At 41.1% G+C, this 26,252-nt stretch overlaps 1 protein-coding gene across 1 annotated transcript; it reads right to left on the bottom strand.

The window, feature by feature from the left end:
- Positions 1-640: 640 nt before the first annotated feature.
- Positions 641-24,955, bottom strand: LOC125297400. Its single transcript, XM_048247764.1, has 7 exons — positions 24,641-24,955; positions 18,669-18,736; positions 18,326-18,422; positions 14,621-14,688; positions 8,350-8,447; positions 2,640-2,783; positions 641-988 (listed from the first exon to the last, which is right to left on the bottom strand). The coding sequence occupies exons 1-7, from the start codon at positions 24,732-24,734 to the stop codon at positions 808-810; spliced, it is 750 nt and encodes a 249-aa protein (XP_048103721.1). The 5' UTR covers positions 24,735-24,955; the 3' UTR covers positions 641-807.
- Between the last annotated feature and the right edge of the window lie 1,297 nt (positions 24,956-26,252).

The raw sequence follows: 26,252 nt of genomic DNA, 5'->3' as shown, positions 1-26,252 counted from the left end.
TTGTGAGAAATTCATTAGTCAGTTCAAAAAGAACAATAACATTCTTACCTGCTATCAAAAGGTAATGAACAACCTAATTCAATATCATTTAAACAGCTCATAGCCGCTCATATCAAAAGACTCATCACACTGTTTTGTAGTTTTTCACTAGGCTACCAGGTGTAACGGATGCCAGCTAGCTTAGCTGTGCTTGTGGAACGTTGGTAAACCTCATTCCCCAACGCCTCAAGAGTGCTGCTGGCATGCGAGCCAGTAGCCTGGGCTATTAGCTCAACTGTCAGTACACTCGCCTCCTGATCCGAGGTGTTGCTGTTCGCGGGTTCGAGTCTGGGCGTGTGCAGGGCTGAATCACTCAGGTTCAACACAATGCAGGTTACATTGGTGCTGTGACGCGGATTGGGAGTGAGGTTTAGGAGGTTGAGTGCAATGGATGACAGCTAGCTTAGCTTTGCTTGTGGAACGTTGGTAAACCTCACTTAACAATGAAATTAATTGGTTAGACATTGGTTAGACACGTAATAAAGCATGTTTGTTTTGCCTGCACAAATGAACCACAGACAATTCCAACCATTTTCTAGTCATTTGGGTGATAATGGAGTGCTGAGGTCACGCAGCAAATATCGCTAAAAACCCAAGCATCAATGGTGCACAAATATTTATTTTGCCTGCACAACTGTGCAAACACAAAGCAAGAAAAGCAAAAAAAAAAAAAAAAACAAAGGTTCCGCAAAAGAATCTGTCTCTGGTAGAACCAGACAATGGTGTAAGATTCCACAGACATCACAATGGTGTAAGATTCCACAGACATCACAATGGTGGAAGATTCATCACAGCTTCCACCTGCCTCTGTCTCTCTCTACATCGTCTCTGGTAGAGTCGCCACTGCTCCCTCCTATTTGCAGCTTCCGATGCGGTCAACTCTTTGATGGTTTGATAATAATTTACTTTTTCATGGCTTGATTGTTCAGCTTGCCTCCTCTGCCGATACCTGCAGACACACATGTGTATAAACATTTATGTATGTATGTATGTATGTATGTATGTATGTATTCATTCATTAATCTATGGCAAGTCACTGGAGGCATATTACAGAAACATTGTGATGCTGATAGCGACTTAAATTCAGGCGTATAGACAGCAGCCTATACTGACACAACTCAGGCGTATAGACAGCAGCCTATACTGACACAACTCAGGCGTATAGACAGCAGCCTATACTGACACAACTGACATCACTGCAATCACGCACCTTTCCCTCCTCTTTGTTAGACTCTAAAGCCCTTATAACAGCCTACATAGGCCGTGGTGTGCTATGCCTTAGCTATATTAGCTAGGCCCTAACTCTGTCCCTATGTCTTCATTCATTGCTGTGTCCCGTGGTGACATCAGGTCAGAAAATCTTGAGATTGCAAATATCTAACATGGTTAATGGAAACTGTGGCTTTTGTGTTAACAAAAACAGTAAAAAATTTTACCTGCTATCAAAACGTTATGAACAACCTAATCTCATATCAATTTAAAAACAACAGTAACACTTTCACCTGCCAAAAGTTATGAACAACTTACAAGCAAATCCAAAAGATTAAGGGTCTGGCCATGAATAATGTAATGGCCCAACTCGAGGGGCGGCACCAAGCATGCATTTGAAAATCTCACTGCAATTGTGATAACAATATACGACCAATGTTTACTGACTGATTCCGGACTTCGGCGCAATTGGATAACACTACGACCAATGTTTACCGACTGAATTGTTGCAGCGCTGTCGTCATCTGTTTAGCTTGTCTCTGGCCCGCCTATATCAGATACACCGATGTGATTTGGTGCCCCACAATACAAGGGACATAAGTAATGAGCATCATTACTCATTGCCAGAGTGACTCGCTGAGCAAATTCAAATTGTGCTCCCGCGAGAACTCCATTCCAGGATTTCCAGGGTATATAGGCTACCAGGCATGGGTAATGAAATTAATTGTTAAGACATGAAATAACTCTAAACGTAATAAAGCACATATGTTTGTTTTGCCAGAACAAATGAAGCACAAATGATTCCAACCATTTTCGTGCCATTTGGGTGTTAATGAAGTGCTGTGTGACGTCACTTGCCAGCAAAATATCACGAATAACCCAAGCAACAATGGTGCACAAATGTTTATTTTGCCTGCACGATCGTGCACAAACAAAGCACAAACGATTCAAACTATTTTGGAGTCATTTGGGTGTTGATGGGGTGCTGGGTGACCCCAGGTCACTAAACAAGTTAATGTTAAATATCTAGCCCAGGATGGTGAGATTGAGAAGGCTCCGCAAAAGAATCCACAGACAATGGTGTAAGATTCTTCACAGCTTCCACCTGCCCCTGTCTCTCTCCACATCGTCTCTGGTATAGACCCTTTCATCAATAAAAACAAAAACAATGCTTGAACGTTCTATTTGGGCCCCAATCTACTTCCTCTGCATTAAGAAAACATATGGAATGTTAAAAAGGAAGTCTTGTGGGGCCAACTATGATGCTGATAATGGAACTCTCTTGAAAGGGTCCGTAGCCAGACAATGGTGTAAGATTCCACAGACATCACAATGGTGTAAGATTCCACAGACATCACAATGGTGGAAGATTCATCACAGCTTCCACCTGCCTCTGTCTCTCTCTACATCGTCTCTGGTAGAGTCGCCACTGCTCCCTCCTATTTGCAGCTTCCGATGCGGTCAACTCTTTGATGGTTTGATAATAATTGACTCTTTGATGGCTTGATTGTCCAGCTTGCTTTCTCTGCTGATACCTGCAGACACACATGAATATATACATTTCTGTCTGTCTGTATGAATGTATGTATGTATGTATGTATTCATTCATTCATTAATCTATGGCAAGTCACTGGAGGCATATTACAGAAACATTGTGATGCTGATAGCGACTTCGATTCAGGCGTTTAGACAGCAGCCTATACTGACACAACTGACACATACTGACATCACTGCAATCATACACTTTATGTTATACCTTTCCCTCCTCTTAGTTACTCTCCACCCCTTACAACAGCCTACACAGGCCTTGGTGTGCTATGTCTTAGCTATATAAATGCTTGGCATAGGCCTTGGTGTGCTATGAGTCTTAGCTATATTTGCTAGGCATAGGCCTTTTGTGCTACGAGTCTTAGCTATATTTGCTAGGCCTTAACTCTGTCACGATTAGGCTAGTGACAAATGGTCAGAAAGGGCTTTAGTTTTTGAGATACCCCTACCGGAGGTAGAACTAAACCCAACAATGTTTTTCCTCATCTCTAAGGTCTCCCATATATGAAATGGATTCTTAGCTAAAAATATTTTACTGCTAAGATTGTTAAATTAACAGATATTGTTATACACCCCAAAACCAAAAAAGAACTAAAATATAGCCTGTCCGTATTGGAGTTAAGGCATATAAATTAGTGCAGATCAATCACACAAGCTCTGAGAGCTTTGAAACTTGGCATGTTTATAGTCAGGAAGTGGCTTTACCTACTAGAAAAGACTGGATGTGAATATCTTGATGTATGGAATGAATAGAGACATGTAAACATACACCTAAAATAAGCGGACATGCAAAAAATTAATATCTATGCAGAATGTTTTCATTTACTTTGTGGTTGCTTTGCCAGGGATTATCATAGAAACACATATGCTTGTTGGAAAGGTGGGGTTGTACTGAATCCAACAATACCAAATATGTAAAGTGCTGCTCTATATTTACATTTAATAATGATATATTTCATTTATCTAAACAATTCATATGAAACACAGATCCAATTGAATCAGGGATGGAACACCTTTATTAAAATATTTATATTCACTTGAATTTTGTTTTGGTCATGTCATTACTGAATAATGGAAAATAATATTGTTAGCTTTTGTCTGTCCAGACCAGCAGTGGACAGTAGAGCCTACACTGCTTAAGAAAAAAGATCCCTATGTCCAAAACCCCACAGTAGAAGGCCTCCAACGCATACTTACCCTTGCTCAGCAGAGAGTGAGATGGTGATGTCCATAAAACTCTGGCTCCATATACAGATTATATTTTCTCCAAAATTAAAGTTTCATATCATGTATCATGTATCATGTATAGCGAACTACTGCAGTAAGACAAAAATCAGTGAGCAGCAGCAAGTTGCAAATGTTGAGAGTGAGAGCACATCTGCACCAAGAAGGCTGAGTATCAAATACTGAGAGTTTCAAATACTGAGAGATTGTTTCATTTGTGGGAAGGCCAGCTCTAGATCAGAACCTCTGACAGCCATTTCGACTGGTACAGGGGCAATGTAAATTATAGGCCAAGTATACTTGGGTATACAAGGAATTTGGTCTCTGCATTTATCCGTGAATTAGTGAACACACAGAGCACACAGTGAACACAATTACAGTAGGTGAAGCACACACTAACCCGGAGCAGTGAGCTGCCTTATTACAGCGGCGCTCGGGGAGCAGTGAGGGGTTAGGTGCCTTGCTCAAGGGCACCATGGATGTGGGCATGGGAGAGCAGTGAGGGGTTGGGTGCCTTGCTCAAGGGCACCATGGATGTGGGCATGGGAGAGCAGTGAAGGGTTGGGTGCCTTGCTCAAGGGCACCATGGATGTGGGCATGGGAGAGCAGTGCTCAACCATTTCCCCCGCCTTATTCCCTTCTGGATCGGGGATCGAACCGGTAACTCTTCGGTTACAAGCCCGAACCCCTAACCAGTAGGCCACGGCTGTCCCCAGTACCAGAGACAAGGTCCTTCGGGCAGCTTCTGAAAGGCTTGATGAAGATGTACATCTTCAAATTCTTTCATGCCCAGATCTCTTCGCATATGATGGGAAATACCATAAAATGTGCCTTGCACACTACATCTCTAAACGAAATATAACAGCAGCCATAGAAAAGAATCAAAAAATCAGACCAATGTCTATAACAAAGCGTTTATTAAGCTCACTGAAGACATTGATAAAACAGTATTGTCCAAAGATATGAAAGTGAGGATTCAATTCTTCGACTGATAGCTATGACAACATACTAAAGACCATTGCTGAGCAAGAAGGTGAGTCTATAGTTCAACACAAGAAATATAGATCCTGGAAACTAAAGGAAAAGCTGATACAGCACAAAGACAGGCTTGCATTTGTTCCACGTCCAGGACAGTCAGATCTGACCTGCTCAGATACTATGACCATATTGTGCACTGAGGGAAGCTGCTAAACTCACAGACATAAAATCCAAATATTACACAGGGCTGCAGACATATTGAGGAAGAGCATGGATCAGGTAGAGCATGACAGTGAGTAATATGTCAGCAGTGACTGTCTATTATGTTTCCAATGCAGCAAGTATGTACCCAACATCCTGTATGACTTTGTGAACTGGTGTGTTGCTTAACATGCCCACAGAAATTACCAAACATGTGGTGATGACCCAGCTTCAAAAGAGAATCTGTGTGTTAATTTGTCATGATCTCATTGAACAGAGCTGTCACATCCATACGCCAATCACACTGGGACTTCCCATTTTGATACATCATGAGTTTGGTAGTAAGACAGTCATCAATGAGCTCAGTGCAATGGGACACTGTGTTTCCTATACAGAAGTTAGGCACTTCTCACATCTGTTGCAGCAGACCAGATATCAAGGACAGAGAGTGGTGTCTACATCCCAACTGGCCCCACTGGAGTTGCTGAACATGGAATTTGTGATGCAGCCATCAGCAACTTTGACCAAAATGAAGACACCCTGGATGTGAAGCGTAAAAGAATGGACAAAATGTACCTGTAAAGTTTATCTCCATCCATTCATATCAATCGTGTTTAAGGTGGTGAGGGACCTCTGAACCTGAGGGAACCTGTGCTAGGCATTTATCTGCTGTGGAGACTTGGCCTCTTCGGAACACAACAGACGTCATAGCATAAGTTGTACACTTCCCATCCAGGGTCTTCATTTTGGTAAAAGTTGTCAATGGCTGCATCAACAATTCCATGTTCAGCAACTCAAGTGAGAACAGTTGGGATGTAGACACCACTGTCCTTGATCTATATTTCTTGTGTTGACACACCTTCTTGCTCAGCAATGGTCTTTAGTATGTTCTCATAGCTATCAGTCAAGGAGTTGAGTCCTCACTTTCATACCTTTGGACAATACTGTTTTATCAATGTCTTCAGTGAGCTTAATAAAGGCTTTGTTACAGACATTGGTCTGCTTTTTTCATTCTTTTCTATGGCTTCTGCTATATTTCATTTAGAGATGTAGTGTGCAAGGCATTTTATGGTATTTGGTATCATGCAAAAAAATCTGGGCATGAAAGAATTCGAAGATATACATCTACAAGCCTTTCAGAAGCTGCCCGAAGGACCTTGTCTCTGGTACTTGCGACTGTTCCAGTTGAAATTGCTGTCAGAGGTTCTGGTTTAGAGCTGGCCTTCCCACAAATGAAACAATCTCTCCGCTTTTGAAATTATGTTGTATCAGCCCTACTCAGCCTTCTTGGTGCAGATGTGCTCTCACTCTCAACATTTGCAACTTGCTGCTGCTCACTGATTTTTGTCTTACTGCAGTAGTTTGCTATACATGATACATGATATGAAACTTTGATTTTGGAGAAAATATCATCTGTATATGGAGCCAGAGTTTTATGGACATCACCATCTCTCTCTCTGCTGAGCAAGGGTAAGTATGCGTTGGAGGCCTTCTACTGTGGGGTTTTGGACATAGGGATCTTTTTTCTTGCCCTTTTCAAAATGTTTCCCACAAATGATACAAAGCTTTGGATCCAATGCCTGTAAGACATTTTCCATAATTCAAGAGACTAGTGAAAAGGAAAAATTGTATACATTTCAGAATTTTCATCGAAATGCAAATCAAGTTGAATTACACATGCAACATTAGTCAGAGGGCTAAGTACTTTCTTAGCTAGGGAAAGTAGTTTCTATAACTAACTGTTTAGCTACTTAGGGGTGAAGTAAGCAGTGTAGGCTCTACTGTCCACTGCTGGTCTGGACACACAAAGCTAACAATATTATTTTCCATTATTCAGTAATGACTTGACCAAAACAAAATTCAAGTGAATGTAAATATTTTAATAAAGGTGTTCCATTCCAGTGTTAACCTGATTCAATTGGATCTGTGTTTCATATGAAATGTATCATTATTAAATGTAAATATAGATTAGCACTTGCCTTGCAGTAACAATGAATTTATCAACATTCTTCTCACCACTGATAATGTGATTTGGACTTTACAGTTTGGAGACTGTATTTTGCTAGTGTTCTGTTTTCTTTCATTTTGGACACCTCATACATTGAGTGACAGAACACCCTTATTCGTCATACTATATTTACATATTTGGTATTGTTGGATTCAGTACAACCCCACCTTTCCCATAAGCCATCATATGTGTTTCTATGATAATCCCTGGTAAAGCAGCTACAAAGTAAATGAAAACATTCTGCATAGATATTCATTTTTTGCATGTCCGCTTATTTTAGGTGTATGTTTACATGTCTCTATTCATTCCATACATCAAGATATTCACATCCAGTCTTTTCTAGTAGGTAAAGCCACTTCCTGACTATAAACATGCCAAGTTTCAAAGCTCTCAGAGCTTGTGTGATTGATCTGCACTAGTTTATATGCCTTAACTCCAATACGGACAGGCTATATTTTAGTCCTTTTTTGGTTTTGGGGTGTATAACAATATCTGTTAATTTAACAATCTTAGCAGTAAAATATTTTAAGCTAAGAATCCATTTCATATATGGGAGACCTTAGAGATAAGGAAAAACATTGTTGCGTTTAGTTCTACCTCCGGTAGGGGTATCTCAAAAATGTGGGACCATTGTCACTAGCCTATATGTCTTCATTCATTGTGGTCACTAACATGCTGAATGGAGACTGTGGCTTTTGTTTTCATCTGCACTTTATACTTGATGCTGCTAGTGAAAATGTAGTGGAGTAAACGTAAAAGTAGGAAGAAAAGTAAAACATCAGTAAAGTACAGATACTGCCCATTCATACTTAAGTGCTGTACTTAAGTATTTCTACTTAGTTGCTTTACATCTCTGGTTATACTGCCCATTCATACTTAAGTGCTGTACTTAAGTATTTCTACTTAGTTGCTTTACACCTCTGGTTATACTGCCCATTCATACTTAAGTATTTCTACTTACCGTATTTTCCGGACTATAAGTCGCACCTGAATATAGTCGCACCAGTCAAAAAATGTGTCATGAAGAGGAAAAAACCATATAAATATGTTGCACCTGAGTCACAGGACCAGCCAAACTGTGAAAAAAAAGTGGGACTTATAGTCCGGAAAATATGGTAGTTGCTTTACACATTTGGTTATACCTTTCCCTCCTCTTTGCAAGCCACTCCGCTCTAGCGGCGGGATCAGCTCTGATCTTTGCATGGAAACGAGCGCTCTTCTCTTTACTGGAAAGAGGCATCTGTAAAAATGTGGAAAAAAAAGAAATATAGGCAGAAATGTGTTATACATGTTAATATTAGTTACAAAATAGTTGTACAAGCTATAAATGAGATATAACAATTGAGAAAGAACTAAATAATTCAGTTAAATGCTCTGTAATTTGGGATAACAACATGTCATTTGGTAAAACCGTTTGTCCAAATGACATTTTTTGTTGTGCCATATTATTAATTTCATTTTTAGCAATTTCTAACAGGCAGTTAAAGCAACACCAAAGAGTTTTTTGTACCTTAAAATAATGTTTCCGAAATTATTTCAGTGGTTCATCAACTCGTAACAGGGTGAACGGCACTTTCTGCATCCGCTTCGCGGCCCTCTATCGCCTATAACCGCACTATGTAAGTTTGCCGGATCGGGTAGCGGATCTGTAGTTCGATGGAATGAGACATGAGACACTACAAATTTGACTTGCATCTGATGTCGCAATACATCGTACTTTCATAAGATCATGCAACATATTCTACCTTGTCTGTGGACATTGTTATTTGCAAAGCTGGTGCTGGATAAACAAATAGTGCGTGTGACAGAGGAAAAGTTCTTTGGTGTTGCTTTAAGGGTTATCAAAAATTCATCCAACAAGCTCATGGCCGTCGTTGCCCCTTGCGTTGGCCGTGATGCCCCTTTGAAAATCAAAGGTTTACAGGCCACTGTGGCCTTGGTGCCCCCTTCTTTCAATATTCTGCTTTGCGTCCGTTTACTTAGCATCACAGCGCAAATTAATTCAGTGTTACGCAGTGGAGAAAATGACAGAACATGGCAAGAAAGAAAGTGCGTCCAAATTCACCCATTCTTCTCAGTTGAAATACTCGCGATGCTAAGTAGCCTACCCATCACACAGACACATGTATCACATCACATGAAAGAGCTTTTTCTCAGCTTTTAAACGATGTTAGCCGCTAATTGCTGTTCGCAAGAAAAGTAAATAATATTATTAAATTTAATCATAACGTCTACATAAGGTTCTACGCCCATCTCCCTACCACTCTTGAAGGGAAGACAATTTATTCTGAGAAAAAGGAAAATCTCATAAAGAAATAAATAATGTTAATGAAAACACGTTGCTCACAATTATTGGCACCCCTAGAAAAATCTACAAAACCTAATAGAAGCATTTTCCTATCTAATTTCAACTTATTGAGTGTCTGTGAACTTTCAGAAGTACCTATTTTCCGGAAGTTGCTCCTGAGTATAAGTATCATCAGTCAAAAAATGCATCATGAGCAGGAAAAAAACATATGTAAGTCGCACCGGACTATAAGTCGCATTTATTTAGAAAAGTATTTCACAAAATCCAAAACCAAAAACAGAGACTATATAACTGGATTATTGAGGCCAAAAAGATTAATGAAGATGAAGGAGTGAAGGCAGCCAAGAGGAGGGCAGGAAGGTAATTGCAAAGCAAAAGATTCACTGAAAGAAAATGCCATGAGGTGCACCAAAATGTTACTAAAATGTGGAGAATACAATGCAATCAAGCATTTTGGGTGATGTGGAGTCACAAGCTGGCAGCAGATTAAATGCTCATGAGAGAGAAAAAGATGCCGTTTTAGACGTGACCGAAACGACAGGCCTATAGGCCCGACGGTAATTGTAAAGCAATTAACAAAAGATTCACTGAACAAAAATGCTGATATGATACATGACAATTTAGCTACAAATGTGGAGAATACAATGCAATCAACCTTTTTTGGCGATGTGGAGTCACAAGCTGGCAGCAGATTAAATGCTCACGATAGAGAAAAAGACGGTTTTAAAAGGACGTGACCTAGCTGAGGCAAGCCATGGCAATAGGCCCGACGGTATTTGTAAAGCAATTTACAAAAGATTCACAGAACAAAAATGCTGATGTGGTACATGAACATGTAGCTAAAAATGTGGAGAATGCAATGCAATCAAGCATTTTGGACGATGTGGAGATACAAGCTGGCAGCAGATTAAATGCTCAAGAGAGAAAAGGATGCGGGTTTAAATTGACGTGCAGACCGAAGCTGCAGCAAGCAGGTGATATTTAGAAATGTATTTCACAAAATCCAAGACAGACTATGTAACTGTAGCCTACACATTGAGGCCAAAAATATTGAGAATTCTACAGGGAATGTTAATGAAGAAGAAGGAGTGAATAGTGGCAAGACGCTAATTGTAAAGCAATTTACAAAAAATCACTGAACTCAAATGCTGATATGGTACATGAAAATTTAGCTAAAAATGTGGAGAATGCAATGCAATCAATCATTTTGTATGATATATTGGCAAAGGCTGGCATGCAGCAGAACAATTGCTTGGCTGGCCACCTCCGAGAGAGCGAGAGAAAAAAAAATTCACATTTAAAAGGGTCTAAATTCCAGCGCAGAATTGCGGGTATTGCGAATAAATTATTACTTAGTATTAAGCATAATAATAAAAGTCCCGCAAATCTAGCCATCATAATGCGAGAGATTCCCACACATTTTACCCTACCCTGTCTGACATTAATATAATAATGGAGCGGCCTGAATGCGGGACTATTGACGGACCAACTCTGACTTCAATTGAACCCCATGCAGAGACACACACGCGAGCAGGTCTCTCTTTCGTTGCTCTCTCTCTCTCTCTCAGCAGGATTTGTCACCGCTGAAGTCAAATTATAGCCTATAGGTGCTTCAACATCAACCGCTATCGACAAAGGAAAACAAACATTTAGCGATCAGGAACCGTCAGGAATTTTTCAAATACAGAATCATGACCGCCTAGGCTATAACGTAGAGAACATGGATGACTTTTCTATTTGACGCTGACATGGACGGAACAGACAGCTACAGACACGGAGCCACATTAGGCCTACTTTCACTTTCTGTGCGCATTCATTACGTGAAAGATAATTAGTAGCAAAACAGCGATCAAATATTACATGGCAGTGCGTTTTGTTTTCAAATGTTTTCATGCATGTCTAGATAACAGGTGAGGGATGTTTAGGAGACTCGTAAATCCTCAAATTTAGGCCATGGAAAAGCACAGCACCTTTATTTGGCCATGGCTTGTATTCGAGTCAGCTATAATAGTTCTTTATTTCTTTGCGCTTTTATTGTGAGACATAGGCCTACTTTTCGCTTGGAGCGGCATGGGTAGGCTATCAAAAGCAGATGTTTAATTTGAGATTTAATTTACGTTTGGACTGTTGATTATATTGCTAAATATCGGGACTGATGACCACTGAAATCTGTGGGGTATTTAATGGCTTACTATTAAGTTTCATAGTGTCGGGAATTTCGATTGCCATCCACTTATTGCGTAGATAAGGTATCCGTGACTTTCATTCATTCGGTGCTGTGCTGCAAGGGAAACCTTATTCCAGATAGCCAAAGATGTCTAAGATAGCCTAAATGTAGTTATTTTTTTAAATTATGCATGATTTACTTTTTTATCAAATTCATAGGCTGATGCCTGGCAGCAACAATTGTGTTTAAATGTAGGCTTCAGCCTCTAGCTCAGAAGGGTGCGGCATGCGACTAGCTCAACTCACCAAGTGATTAGTGGAGTTCGTTGACTATTAAAAGCAAATATATCGGCGCAATGTATGATTCGTATTTGAACCTGAAGCATAGACGGTGGCGCAGTAATATCAACGTGCAATGACAGAAATCAATGGGATTTTACAAAATGGCAAATAAAAGACGACAGAAACTGTATTGTGGTGGCAGGGTGGTGGGTGAAGAACCGTGACTGTGTGTATCTATGTATTTCATGTCTGTGAGGCTTGTATGGTATGTGAAAACAAATGTCCTATGTAAGGACAAATAAACTAACTAACTAACTAACTAAAATATTATTATCGGTCTGATAACAGAATTCTGGCCGATAATTTGCGCCGATATTTTTTTAAGTCCTAATTTAGGCCTACGTATAGGTGCGTCTGGCTACACTGAGCTACTTGAGCTTGGTTGGCTATACTTTTTCCTCAATATAATGTCAGCGGTGTGAATGTATTTCACCACTCTAACAAAATCTGTGGATATGCGTTCATTTGGGAATCTGTGCATCTCAAAATCCTCTCGTGAATGATCATTGGTGTTTTTAAAAAGAAAAGATCATGGAGAATAAAGAAAAAAATATTTAAAAAATCTTTGTATATTCCCACAAGGTGTTTGGGTGCTCTGAAAATGAGAACCAAAATGATTTTTTAGACTTGTGAGGTCTGCTGTTCAGACCCTGAAGGAATTTATTTTCTGTTCATTGTTTTTTGTTAGAGTGTTTCTACTTATCTCAGTAAGGAAAATAAATCAAGAGCCTATGTTGAGTACAAATATGTCTTCTGAAGGCTTAAACAGAGCCCAGCCAAAAACTCCAATACAATTTTTATGTATGACCATGCAGGATTATTCAGACCAAACGTGACGATTTTGCTACATATTATTACATATTTATGTACCAGCATGCAAAATTTGAGCCCCCTACATGGTTTAGTTCATGCGCTGTGGGCTTGTGAACTTTGAAAAAAAAAAAAGAGGCCGAACAAAATCGACACCCCCCTCCCCCTGTAAAACTGGCTGTATCTTGGAAAGTATTGATCTTACATAAGAATAATTTTACAGTGTGTCTCCTGGGTAACATAGGTACACCTGTTTTTTTTCAGAATTTTTTGAGACCTAAGTGCGTGGGCCCTGGTTGAATTGACGTGGAATGACCCTTGGGTTTTGTATTATTACCTAGAAATATGCTAACCATTCGTGTTTCAGTTCCAGACAGGTCATCATAATAAGTTATTAAAACCTTCGGGGCTAACGGGCCAACAGAGTAGACGGACATAAGATACAGTCTGAGGAGTTGCAGCTTTATTCAGTTACCCGCAGTTGAAACTAAACCTAAGTTTCCCTCACAAACTCTGATTTGGTCGCTATACTGTAGCTTATTCCAAGCTGAGCCGTTTATGAGCGTTTAGTCCTAAATGAAAACGATTCAAACTCTCTAGCCACACACTCGCAATTCACAATAAAATTATGCTTATTAAATGCTTTCTCCAAATCAATTTTCACAATTTTTTTTCAAGAGTAATATTATCGGTTATCGTATTGGTATCGGCCACAACAAACCAATAAATATCGGTTATCGTTATCGGCCCTAAAATTCCATATCGGTGCATCTCTAACATTCATGTCTCCAACTTTGGTCTTTAGGTTTCAAAATGTGTTTAAATCGTTCTACATGATTTCACAACAGGCCAAATACAAAATAAATGTTATAAATATTGCCTAAATATAGGTAAATATTAAAATCAGAGGATATACAGCTGACTAAGAGTTTGTGAAAGGAGCCTTAATGATCAAAAAATGCTAAGCATGCATCTAGGCTATTTGAGGTTCTTAAAGCTGAGCTGTGCTTAAATTGTTCAATATATGATTTCATAACGGGCCAAATATAAAATAAATATAAATAGTAAATATAGCCTAGATATCTGTAAATATTAGATGATTAGATGATTTACAGCTCTATATAATACAGTGATGCAGGTCTACTGCTGTGAATAGGCTAAATACAACTTTGAACTCTCTTCCGGTGTGGTACTGCATCTAGGGGCGCTCGCGGGCGAGTCCAGAATGAATGGAGGTCTATGGAGCTGTACCCCTCAAAATCCACTTTTCTCGGGATATAATTTTTTTTCAAGTAATTTGAATATTGTATTCGAAAGGGGAGGCAAAGACAATACAGTTGGTTGAGTATTATATTTTTTAAAGTCACTTAATTGTTCTAAAAAGCCTTTCAAACGTGTCAATGACGTCATTCATTAGCACAATGCTAGCGTGTTATGGGCAACAACGACCCAACCTGTAAGAAAACGAAAGGACATGACTCCCGGATTATTTCACTTTTGATTGATAATCCATATCCATTTTGCGAAAAATAAAATAAAATCTGAGGGTTTCAGTTGTTCAGTTGTTAAATAGGTGAAAACAATAAATTTTATAGCTCCCCAGGACCCCATGTATTTTGGACTCGCTCGCGATCGCCATCTAGGTAAACTAGGTTAACTTTGGCCTTGTTGCCCTGACATGTGGCCTTGTTGCCCCCCACCAAATATGCCCAACTGAAGACTAAGTGCCCGTGCCCCTAAAATGGTTGCGATTATGATATTATCCACACAAAAATCCAATACAGTACCTGGATCTGTTTGAATTGTATGTCTGCCGCTGAAGGGACGGTATACTCTGTTCTGGGATCAGCTCTCTCTAAAGCAGGAATACAGGAGATTTATAGTCATGTAGCAGAATCAATACATTTGTAAGACACACAAACACAACATTAACAGGGTTCAAGCCTCCATGAGGAGACTCGACTCAAACACACTTAAAGAATCCTCCATGACAAACTATCAACACAGACATTTACATTGATAAAGTCTGGCGTTATAATTTATTTGCCTGGGGTGTACTGTGGAGTGGGTAAGACTGTTTTTAGTGGCAGGCTAACACATACTGATGACTTGCGCTAGCCTAGCACCTGCGAACTCTGCAATTAGAAGGACTAGATGAAAACGGTCTCACACTTGCAAACTTGGAAATGAGGTCCTATTTCCAAAATCCTGAACCACCCCTTTAAGGAGCTGGGCTATCATGTAGTGGTAGTGGCTAAGGAGCTGGGCTAGCATGTAGTGGTAGTGGCTAAGGAGCTGGGCTATCATGTAGTGGTAGTGGCTAAGGAGCTGGGCTAGCATGTAGTGGTAGTATGTAGTGGTAGCGTAGTGGCTAAGGAGCTGGGCTATCATGTAGTGGTAGCGCAGTGGTTAAGGAGCTGGGCTATCATGTAGTGGTAGTGGCTAAGGAGCTGGGCTAGCATGTAGTGGTAGCGTAGTGGTTAAGGAGCTGGGCTATCATGTAGTGGTAGCGTAGTGGCTAAGGAGCTGGGCTATCATGTAGTGGTAGTGGTTAAGGAGCTGGGCTATCATGTAGTGGTAGCGTAGTGGCTAAGGAGCTGGGCTATCATGTAGTGGTAGCGTAGTGGTTAAGGAGCTGGGCTATCATGTAGTGGTAGCGTAGTGGTTAAGGAGCTGGGCTAGCATGTAGTGGTTAAGGAGCTGGGCTATCATGTAGTGGTAGCGTAGTGGTTAAGGAGCTGGGCTATCATGTAGTGGTAGCGTAGTGGTTAAGGAGCTGGGCTGTTAAGGAGCTGGGCTATCATGTAGTGGTAGCGTAGTGGTTAAGGAGCTGGGCCATCATGTAGTGGGCGTAGTGGCTAGGAGCCGGGGCTATCGTGAGTGGTAGCGAGTGGCTAAGGAGCTGGGCTATCACCGCGTAGTGGTAGCCGTGAAAGTGGTTAAGGAGCTGGGCTACCGCAGTACGTAGTGGTGAAGAGAGCTGGGAACAGCAGGGTAGCGTGAGTGGTAAGGAGCTGGGCTATATGTAGTGGTGTAGTGGTGGCGTGGTGGCTAAGGAGCTGGAGCTATCATGTAGTGGTAGTGGCTAAGGAGCTGGGCTGTTAAGGAGCTGGGCTATCATGTGGTGGTGGCGTGGTGGTTAAGGAGCTGGGCTATCATGTAGTGGTAGTGGTTAAGGAGCTGGGCTATCATGTAGTGGTAGCATAGTGGCTAAGGAGCTGGGCTAGCATGTAGTGGTAGTGGCTAAGGAGGAGCTGGGCTATCATGCAGTGGTAGCGTGAGTGGCTAAGGAGGAGCTGGGCTACCGCGTAGTGGTAGCGTAGTGGTTAAAGGAACTGGGCTAGCATGTAGTGGTTGAGGAGCATGTAGTGGCTGGAGCTGTAGGCTATCATGTAGTGGTAGCGTGGTAGTTAGGAGCTGGAGCTATCATGCTTAGTGGTAGCGTAGTGGTTAGGAAGGCTGGAGCTATGCTTAGTAGTTGAGGAGCTGGAAGCTAGCATGTAGTAGTAAGCGTAGGAGTAAGCTGGGTAGCATGCAGTGGTTAGGAAGCACTGGAGCTAGCATGTAGTGGTAAGTGGTTAAGGAGCTGGGCTATCATGTAGTAGTAGCGTAGTAGCTAGGATGCAGGAGCCTGGCCATCATGCAGCCTGGAGCTATCATGTAGCATGTAGGAGCTGAGCTATCATGTAGTGGTATGGCTAAAGGAGCTGGGTAGCATGTAGTGGGCATGGAGGGAGCTGGGCTATCATGGTAGTGGTGAGCTGGGTAGTAGTTAGTGGCTAAGGAGCTGGGCTATCATGTAGTGGCAGCATAGTGGCTAAGGAGCTGGGCTATCATGTAGTGGTGGTTAAGGAGCTGGGCTATCATGTGGCAGGTAAATTAATTGGTTAGGAGCTGGGCTATCATGTAGTGGTTAGCGTGAGTGGCGGCGAGCTGGGCTATCATGTAGTGGTAGTGGTTAAGGAGCTGGGCTATCATGTAGTGGTAGCGTGAGTGGTTAGGAGCTGGGCTATCATGTAGTGGTATCGTGAGTGGTGGCCAGTGGTTAAGAGCTGGGCTATCATGTAGTGGTAGCGAGTGGGCTGAGCTATCATGTAGTGGTAGCGAGTGTGGTTAAGGAGCTGGGCTATCATGTAGTGGTAGCGTAGTGGCTAAGGAGCTGGGCTAGCATGTAGTGGCAGCGAGGAGCTGGGCTACATGTAGTGTGGTGGCAGTGGCTGAGGAGCTGGCCTATGCAGCGTGGTGCAGGAGCCTGGGCTATCATGTAGCGGTAGAGCAGTGGTTAAGGAGCTGGGCTAGCATGTAGTGGTAGTGGTGGGCTATCATGTAGGGAGCTGGGCTATCATGTAGTGGTGGTTAAGGAGCTGGGCGAGCATAGTGGTAGCGAGAACAGGCTAGCATGCTTAGTGGTAGTGGCTAAGGAGCTGGGCTGTATCGTGGTAGGGTTGGCGATTGGGCTATCATGTAGTGGTAGTGGTGGTTAAGGAGCTGGAGCCATCATGTGAGTGGTAGTGGAGGAGCTGGGCTATCATGGTGGTAGGTAAGGAGGAGGGCTATCATGTAGTGGTAGCGTAGTGGTTAAGGAGCTGGGCTATCATGTAGTGGTAGTGGTTAAGGAGCTGGGCTATCATGTAGTGGTAGCGTAGTGGCTAAGGAGCTGGGCTATCATGTAGTGGTAGCGTAGTGGTTAAGGAGGTGGGCTATCATGTAGTGGTAGCGTGCGTGGTTAAGGAGATGTCCATAGTGGTAGCCGGTAGTAGCCAGAAAGTTGTTGTTGTTGGTCCAATTCTCGGCTTCCACCACTGTGGCCTTGAGCTGTTCCCTGTTGGTGGAATGTGCTACCAGTTCATCCCACAGCAGGGTCACTACTAACCTGACTCTCGCCAGATGAATTTCGTTCCGCCTAGCTCCACTCATCCATCTGGGATCGATCCATTGGAGAGGTCTTTCAGAAGGCTGGGCCTTATCAAAAATCCATGCATATGATTTGGATAAGTCACATCTATGAAACTCCCACTCTGCGTCCTGATTGGCTCTACCATAAAATCTGGTGCCGAAATCACTCCCAATGGAAGCGATCCCAGATGGATGTGAGTGGAGCTAGGCGGAATGAAATTCATCTGGTGAGAGTCAGGTTAGGGGCCTCCCTCTCTACATTCAAAAACCTCCTGAGATCCAGCTCTTCAGAGAGTACCTCCTCTCCTAGCACTATCAACAACATGCCATGCTAATTCTGCCACTTCCCACTTGACTAAACCTGACACGACTCTACACAAGCAGTAATTGCTGCATTAACTTGTAAATATAGAAATTAGCAAGGCACTTAAAGGTTCATTAAGCACAGTTGGGTAACGTCACTTCTGTTGATGTTTCAAACAAAACAGAGAGCTAGCTCGCCCCTGCTGCACGGTTTGGAAACGTCCATTCCACCCAGAATATCAGAGACTTTTTCCCAATGTGTGTGTGTGTGTGTGTTGCTCAGCACTTCCTACCTGAATTACTGTACTCGCCATACTCGTCATCATCACCATCTTCATCTTCAGAGACTGGCGCCTCCAGCAGCCTCTGACCGTCAGACGAGACCGGAGTCTGGGACGAGACTTGTATTAGTTTGTCTGACCACGTTCGTTCATCAGAGTTTGTGAGGTTGTTGCATGGTATGGTTTTATGAAATGAGTTTACAGGTGTAATGGCATTGCATTGTCAAATCAAATGGGCCGTTTTATTACAGTTAGCATGTCAGATCAAATGGTTTAGCAGTTATATTAGCGTTAGCATGTCAGATCAAAAGGGTTGCAATTACGATATTATGTACACAAAAATCCAATACAGTACCTGAATCTGTTCAAATTTAATGTCTGCATCTGAAGGGACAGTGTACTCCACTCTGCAGTCAGCTCTCTCTAAAGCAGGAATAGAGGAGATTTATATTATATTATAGGCTATCAGGGACAGTGTACTCCACTCTGGGGTCAGCTCTCTCTAAAGCAGGAATCGGAATACATTGGTCACACACACAAAAACAAGATCATCGAGAATATTGTTTTAACAAGGGTCTTTGAGTTGGGAGAGGAGAGAGAGAGAGAGAGAGAGAGAGAGAGAGAGAGAGTGTGTGTGTGTGTCTGTGTATCTGTGTGTGTGCATGCATGTGTGTGGTGTGTGTGTGTGTGTCTCTAAAGCAGGCATATAGGAGATTTATATTAACTACAATTAATTGGCAAAAGCCCTCAGAATAAATACATTTTGTCAAACACAAGATCATCAAGAACATTGTTAACAAGGGATTTTGAGTTTAAATGTCCGGTAAAGTCAAAAGTCACTAACAGGTTCAGATATGATTGTTTTAAAGCAGCACTAAAGAAGAGTTGCCCCCTATAGTTGAGAAGCACAATAATAACCTACTAATAACTAAATAACCAATAATAACTAAATATGCATCTTTTAAGTATGAACATAACTAATAAACTATAAACTAATAACACTTCCTTAGGTGATACCATTCGCTCCCATGGATTTGACTATCACTGTTATGCAGACGACACTCAACTTTACCTGTCTTTCCCACCTGATGACTCTAGTGTTTCCCACCGGATTTCTGCATGCCTTAAGGATATTTCAGCCTGGATGAAAGATCGGCACCTTCATCTTAATCTCTCAAAACAGAGTTTTGGTGTTTCCAGCTAAAACAGCTATTCCCCAACAGATTAACATCCAGCTTGACTCAACTTCACTGACCCCAACTAGATCGGCCCGCGAAACTTGGGCGTTGTAATTGATGACCGACTTAACTTCTCTGAGCATATAGCTTCTATTGCAAAATCATGTCGGTTTATGCTTTACAACATTAGGAAGATCAGACCTTATCTGACACAAGATTCCACACAACTTCTTGTTCAGACCATGGTCATCTCTAAGCTGGACTATTGTAATTCACTATTAGCTGGCTTACCCGGCTTGTGTAACAAGATCATTACAGCTGATTCAAAATGCTGGAGCACGCCTGGTCTTCAATCAGCCAAAGAGGACACATGTAACTCCTCTCCTAGTTACTCTCCATTGGCTCCCTATAGTAGCCAGAATTAAATTTAAATCTCTCACTTTGGCCTATAGGACACTAACTAGATCTGCTCCTAGTTATTTTAATTCAATAATCAAGCCTTACATCCCCTACCGCCCACTGCGGTCTTCTGGTGAGCGTATGTTGTGTCGACCAGTCATGAAAACTAGGTCTAATTCCAGACTCTATTCCTCAGTGGTTCCATGTTGGTGGAATGAGTTGCCCAGTGCTCTCCGTTCCTGTGGTAGTTTTGGGTCGTTTAAGAGGGGTCTAAAGACATTCCTATTCAACATATACTTAGTTGTTTAAGCGCTTATGTGTTATGGTTTATATAATGTTGTTTTATTTTAATTGGGCTGTTAATTAATTTGACATTATTGTTTATTATTGATATTCTCCTTAATGTAGTCTTAGCATGTCATTGTTTTTATATTATTGATTGAATTGACATTATTGTTTTATTATTGCCTTTCCCCTTTTTTTACATTGCTTTTATTAGGCTATTGCTTGAATTGATATTATTGTGTACTACAACTATTCTCCTTACTATATTTGACCTACATTTTAATCTGTTCCCTGTTCAATTTTAAATATTATTATGTTGTTTTGTATTTATGTGTCGCTTTGGACAAAGGCGTCTGCTAAATCCATAACCATAACCATAACCAAATATGCATCTTTTGCAAAAGAATATGAACATAACTAATAACCTATGCAATAATAACTAAATATGCATCTTTTGCTAAATAAATATGAACATAACTAAATAACCTACGCAATAATAACTAAATATGCATCTTTTGCAAAATAAATATGAACATAACTAAATAACCTACGCAATAATAACATAACTCCGATATAATATAGAGCAGGGCTATTCAACTTCATTAGGCCAGAGAGGACAACCACTGGGTCATTGGATGTGGTGGACATTCCTTTATTCTGAGATGCATAGGCTCTCAAGACAATTCCAAACAGACATAAGGGGCTTATAGAGCAGTTCCAAATTATACCAGTAAAACAGTAAAACAGTGTCATAGGATGGAATAACATTCGTACCCAACGCAGTCTTTGTAAAAGAGCCTATGTAAAAGGTCTTCAATACGCAGCAATATCATACGCAGTCTTTGTAAAAGAGCCTCGGTAAAAGGCATTTTGCGTCGGGTGATAGGTCAATGTCCAGACTACACGAAGGGATGCGGTCATAGCTCTCTCTTGTTCCGTACAAAAGTGACCGAGGGCTAGGCTACTTTACTCCTTAGCCACTCAACAGTATATTCCTTCATTACCAAAATGCATTTGTTGCACAATAAACACTTTATTACTACATTTTGTTTATTACATGATGTTGACGGCAATGTAAACAATACTTCTCGGTCCATTCCGACTGGAACTGCTTGTTTACATCATTAATTTCTCAATCAATTTTCCGACATAGTATAGATGGAATGCACCAACAGTATTCTGTAGAAAGAGATCTCTGAATTCCTGCAGCATAGCAGCTCTTTTCCATTTTGATTTCTGAGGGGGTAGTCATGTTCCTACCTGAACACAGAAAGTTGCTAGGTCAGTGATCGCTAGGTCTGCGATGTGCCGTTCGTCATGTTATGAGGTTATGTGGCATCAAAATTACTTTGGAAACGTTAAGTTAAAGCAGGGGTCGGGAACCTTTTTTGCTTGGAGAGCCACTTTTACCATTTTTTAAAAAAATTTTTTTATCTCAAGAGCCACATAGACGGTTACAAGACAAAGTTTGGATATATATATATATATTTTTTTTAAGTATATTTTTTGGGGCTTTTTATGCCTTTAATTCAGGGGTCTCAAACTCAAATGAGCTGGGGGCCAATTCTGCAAACGTCATCTGATTGGAGGGCCGGCTATTTCTGAAAATGCAATGTTCTTTTTTTCAAATACCACACAAAACTGCAAACAGAAAGTGCAAGTGTTTTTATCTAGTTTTAGACACCTGTGCTTGCAACCTTAGCTTATAAATAAAATAATGATAAAATAAATATTAGTACAAATTATAAAACAAATGAAAAGCATAAAAACAGGTATGTGTGTGTTTCACACCAAATAAAAATATTTTCCTCTCATAACTTTTTTAAACCTGGCAAACTACAGGCGTCAGGGTTAAGGGTAAAACAAAAGTTTATGAAGGGGGTAAATTTACCCATCTAATTTGCCACTGGATGGCAAGCACCTCAAATTATGCACCTTTCAGTAAATACTGGATGAACATATTTGAGCAGGTTTACTTTCCTTTTTTCATATTACCCACATAACAAATTAACAGGAAAACACCTAAGATGTATACCAACACCTAAGATGTATATGGTTTCTAAACCACAAGGCCTACAATAAAGTATTCTGGTCAAATCAGTTCTATCGCGGGTAATCTGAGTACCCAGAAGTTCGTGATCATATTGCGGGTGACTTTGTAGTTTAGAGCCCTATTTCTACTAGCCCTGCTGTCTGTACCCGTCCATTACGGACACTATCATCACGATTACCACTGCAACCTCCAAGCTATGTTGGGCAGAGGGTCGAAATAAGCATGGTATGCTTAGTGGACACCGTTGTATACACGCAGACGCACCACCATTCAATAGACGATCGTTCATAATCTCCAAAAGGATATTCTCCTTCAGATTTAGAATAGGTGAATAACATAGTCTACCTAAGACTTCATCACACGTAACGTTTTTTCAACATTTGGTTTAGGCCTATTTCTGCTTAATTTCTGCTTTAATTTATGCAACACTATGGCCTGCATCGCTTTTCGGCGTCATTACAAATGCACGTCTTTGTGTTTCCAGCGTGTAATACAAGTATTTCCTGAAAACTTTGTGCAGCGATTTTGGGTTTGAATGAAGCTCTGGATGTCTAGCACATAGTGGAGCAGAGTACAAATGAGATTTGTCACCATACTTGGAACTATCGTCTATTTTAATCAGTATCGTTGTTTTGTCGCCAATTAAAAAAGTCTCAAGGGCGGATTACATTATTATTTTGAAATCGCCACGGGCCGAATTGGGCGGATGCCGCCGGATTTGCCCGGGCAGTGTTTGAGACCCCTGCCTTAGTTATAGGACAGTGGAGAGTGACAGGAAGCGAATGGGAGAGAGAGCAGGGGCGGGATCCGGAAAGGACCACGGGGCGGGAATTGAATTGCGCCACAGCTGGGGCCAAAGTTTGGATATTTAACTTACAGTTACTTTCATTCAACAGAAGATTTTTTTATACATTTTCTACTAGTTTTAAAAGTAATGTGCAAGTAACTTGAAATGTAAAGTGGAATGACATAAGTATAGGCCTTTAGGCTTCCCATGTAGGCTAAACACCACCCCCTATTTTCCCAGTGTCCTTTGGTATGCAAAGTAACATCATAGTTAACAACACAACATTAAATTTTCGTTGACAATTTTCAATGTCATTGAACATTAGGCCTACTAGAGATTAGATTTGGTGATGGCCTTGTAGTCTCACGGGCTCATATTCAGTGAGTTGAAGTTTCATGCAAGAATTGAGGCTGTCATCATTTAAGGGCAATTCCACGCAAAACTGTCATATCCATAACGCCAACTAAGCAGGCTACAGTTTTGCACGGAATTGCCCTTAAACATGAGCGCAGGTTTGACTTTATATTTTTCATATGTGAGAAAAATTTCTCACATGCAAGTTGAACCGAACAGGGTTAGCACAGCAATACTAACTCGTTGCAGTGTGCGATATATATTCCGGGCAGTCCATTTCAGAATAGGGTTAGCACAGCAATAACTTGTTGCAGTGTGCGATATATAACGGGCAGTTCATTTCAGAACAGGGTTAGCACAGCAATACTAACTCGTTGCAGTGTGCGATATATAACGGGCAGTTCATTTTGCGTTTTCAGAATCAGTCTTCGGATGGAGACTTTCCCATTTCAGCCCTCTTGTGTTTCGCAAGCTGTGCTCACTAGCGTTTCCTTTTGACATTTTTCCTTATCTAGTCTTCAGCAACCATACGCATCAACAATAACAATTAAAGTGTTCACCGTTGACTGAAATGGAAATGGGTGATTTTGTTAGATATCGACATGGCAGCGAACATGAATGTAACAATATTGTGCAAGCTACAGTTACGGAGTCAAGTGAGGTGGAAATGTATAATAAATGACTCAGATAGGCCGACATATCATATCCTACATATCTGCCCGCGAAGCCTTGCCATTGTTTTTTGTTCATCTTTGCAGCCCATTTTCGATCGAGAGCCCCAGCCATGCAGCAAAAGAGCCACTGGTGACTCGCGAACAGGTTCCCGACCCATGAGTTTAAGTAAGCCTTTAGGAAGAACATTAAGACACTGGTTCAGCCGGGAATGAAACCAATTGAAACTAATTAGAATTATGGTTTTGAGCCTGGCCACAGAAAGGAGCCTTCAGAAATAAAGTGTATGTGTGTAATAATGTGTGTGTGTGTGTGTGTGTGTGTGTGTGTGTGTGTGTGTGTGTGTGTGTGTGTGTGTGTGGCGTGTGTGAAAGAAAGAAAGAAGTAAATAAATGTGTGTGTGTGTGTGTGTGTGTGTCTTGGCGTAGTAAGTGTAATATGTGAAAGAAGTGAAATAAATAATGTGTGTGTGTGTGTGTGTGTGTGTGTGTGTGGGTAAGAGTGTGTGTGTGTATGTAGTGTGATGTGAGTGTGTGTGTGTGTGTGTGTGTGTGTGTGTGTGTGTGTGTGTGTGTGTGTTCCTCCCCACAACTCCTTACCATACTGGCTGCACTCCTCATATCCATGAACAGCATTCTCTTCTTTAATCCCAGAGATCAGCGGAATCCGACCGTCAGGCGACACCAGCGGCATCTGACCGTCAGATGAGCGCAGAACGCTCTGGACTTCAGGCGAGACCAGCTGTTCTGACCAGACCAGTGGCTCCTCAGCTGCAGTCAGCTGATCTGATTGGACAGGAGGGCTGGGACTCTTGATTTGCTGCAAAACACATGACAGATGTTAGAACGTGTGTGAACGTGTGAATGTTTGTATATTTGTATGTGCATCCGTGTGTTTAAATAAAGGGGTACTGTTCGCTACCTCTGAGGCTACACGGCTGTATAAAGGGCCGCGGTGTTCCCTACCTCTGAGGGCTGCGGCTGTATAAAGGGCGCTGTTAAGCTACCTCTGAGGCTACACGGCTGTATAAAGGGCCGCTGTGTTCGCTACCTCTGAGGCTACACGGCTGTATAAAGGGCCGCTGTTCGCTACCTCTGGGATTGTGTAGTGTAGTGTGTGTGTATGTAGTATTATTGTGTGTGTGTGTTCCCTACCTCTGAGGCTACGGTGTGTGTGTTCCTACCTCTGAGGCTGTATAGGGGCGTGTGTGTGTAAAAAAAGGGCAGCTGTGTTAAGCTACCTCTGAGGCTTGGTACGGCTAACATTGTAAAGTGTGGGCAGTGTATTGTGTGTGTGTGTGTGTAGTGTGTGTGTGTAATTAGTATTATTGTATGTGTGTGTGTGTAATTAGTGTGTACATGGTGTGTAGTGTGTGTGTGTGTAGTGTGTGTAGTGTGTGTGTGTAGTGTGTGTGTTGTGTAGTGTGTAGTGTGTGTAGTGTGTGTGTAGTGTGTGTGTGTGTGTATGTGTTAGTGTAGTGTGTGTGTGTGTGTAATTGTGTAAGTGTGTGTGTGTGTAGTGTGTGTGTGTGTGTTATTGCTTAATTATTGTTATTATTGGTGTGTGTGTGTGTGTAGTGTGTGTGTGTGTGTGTGTAGTGTGTGTGTGTAGTGTGTGTGTGGTGTGTAAAGTGTGTGGTGTGTGTAGTGTGTGTGTGGTGGTGGTGTGGTGGTGTGTGTGGTGTTGTGTGTGGTGTGCGTGTGTGTGTTGTGTGTAATATTATTATTATTATTAATTATTATTATTATGTATGCTTAATTAATAAAGTGTGTAATTAATAATATAGTGTGTAGTGTGTGTGTGGTGTAGTGTGTGTGTGTAGTCTATATGTAGTAATAAATAATAATTATATTATTAATATATTATTAATAGTGTGTGTGTAGTATAATTATTATTAATATAATTATTATTATGTGTGTGTGTAATTATTATTATTATGATATAATGTGTGTATTAATAGTGTGTATAATATGTGTAATTATATGTATTATTATTATTATTATAGTATTAGCCAAGTGTGCGATTATTGTGATTATTAGTGTGTGGTATTATGCGTGTGTGAGTATATATCGGTGTGTGTGGTTTGTGTGTGGTGTGGGTATTATTGTGTAGTGTGTGTATTATTATTTGTGTGTAGTGTAGTGTGTGTGTTGTGTGTAGTGTGTGTGTTGTGTGGTGTGTGTGTGTTGTGTGTAGTGTGTTATTATTATT

This window comes from Alosa alosa, chromosome 7 (assembly GCF_017589495.1).
Source record: "Alosa alosa isolate M-15738 ecotype Scorff River chromosome 7, AALO_Geno_1.1, whole genome shotgun sequence".
Taxonomy (NCBI): domain Eukaryota; kingdom Metazoa; phylum Chordata; class Actinopteri; order Clupeiformes; family Clupeidae; genus Alosa; species Alosa alosa.
Note: the sequence above shows the minus strand (reverse complement) of the source record. Positions and strands in the feature narration are given on the sequence as shown.

What these genes read in the sequence shown, in the direction of transcription:
- LOC125297400 (XM_048247764.1), bottom strand. Translation starts at nt 24,734, where the DNA reads ATGCCGCTGGTGTCGCCTGACGGTCGGATTCCGCTGATCTCTGGGATT. An exon ending in TGAGGAGTGCAGCCAGTATG is followed by an intron (nt 18,737 to 24,640) that starts GTAAGGAGTTGT and finishes TTCCTGCTTTAG; the next exon opens with AGAGAGCTGACTGCAGAGTG. An exon ending in TGGCGAGTACAGTAATTCAG is followed by an intron (nt 14,689 to 18,325) that starts GTAGGAAGTGCT and finishes TTCCTGCTTTAG; the next exon opens with AGAGAGCTGATCCCAGAACA.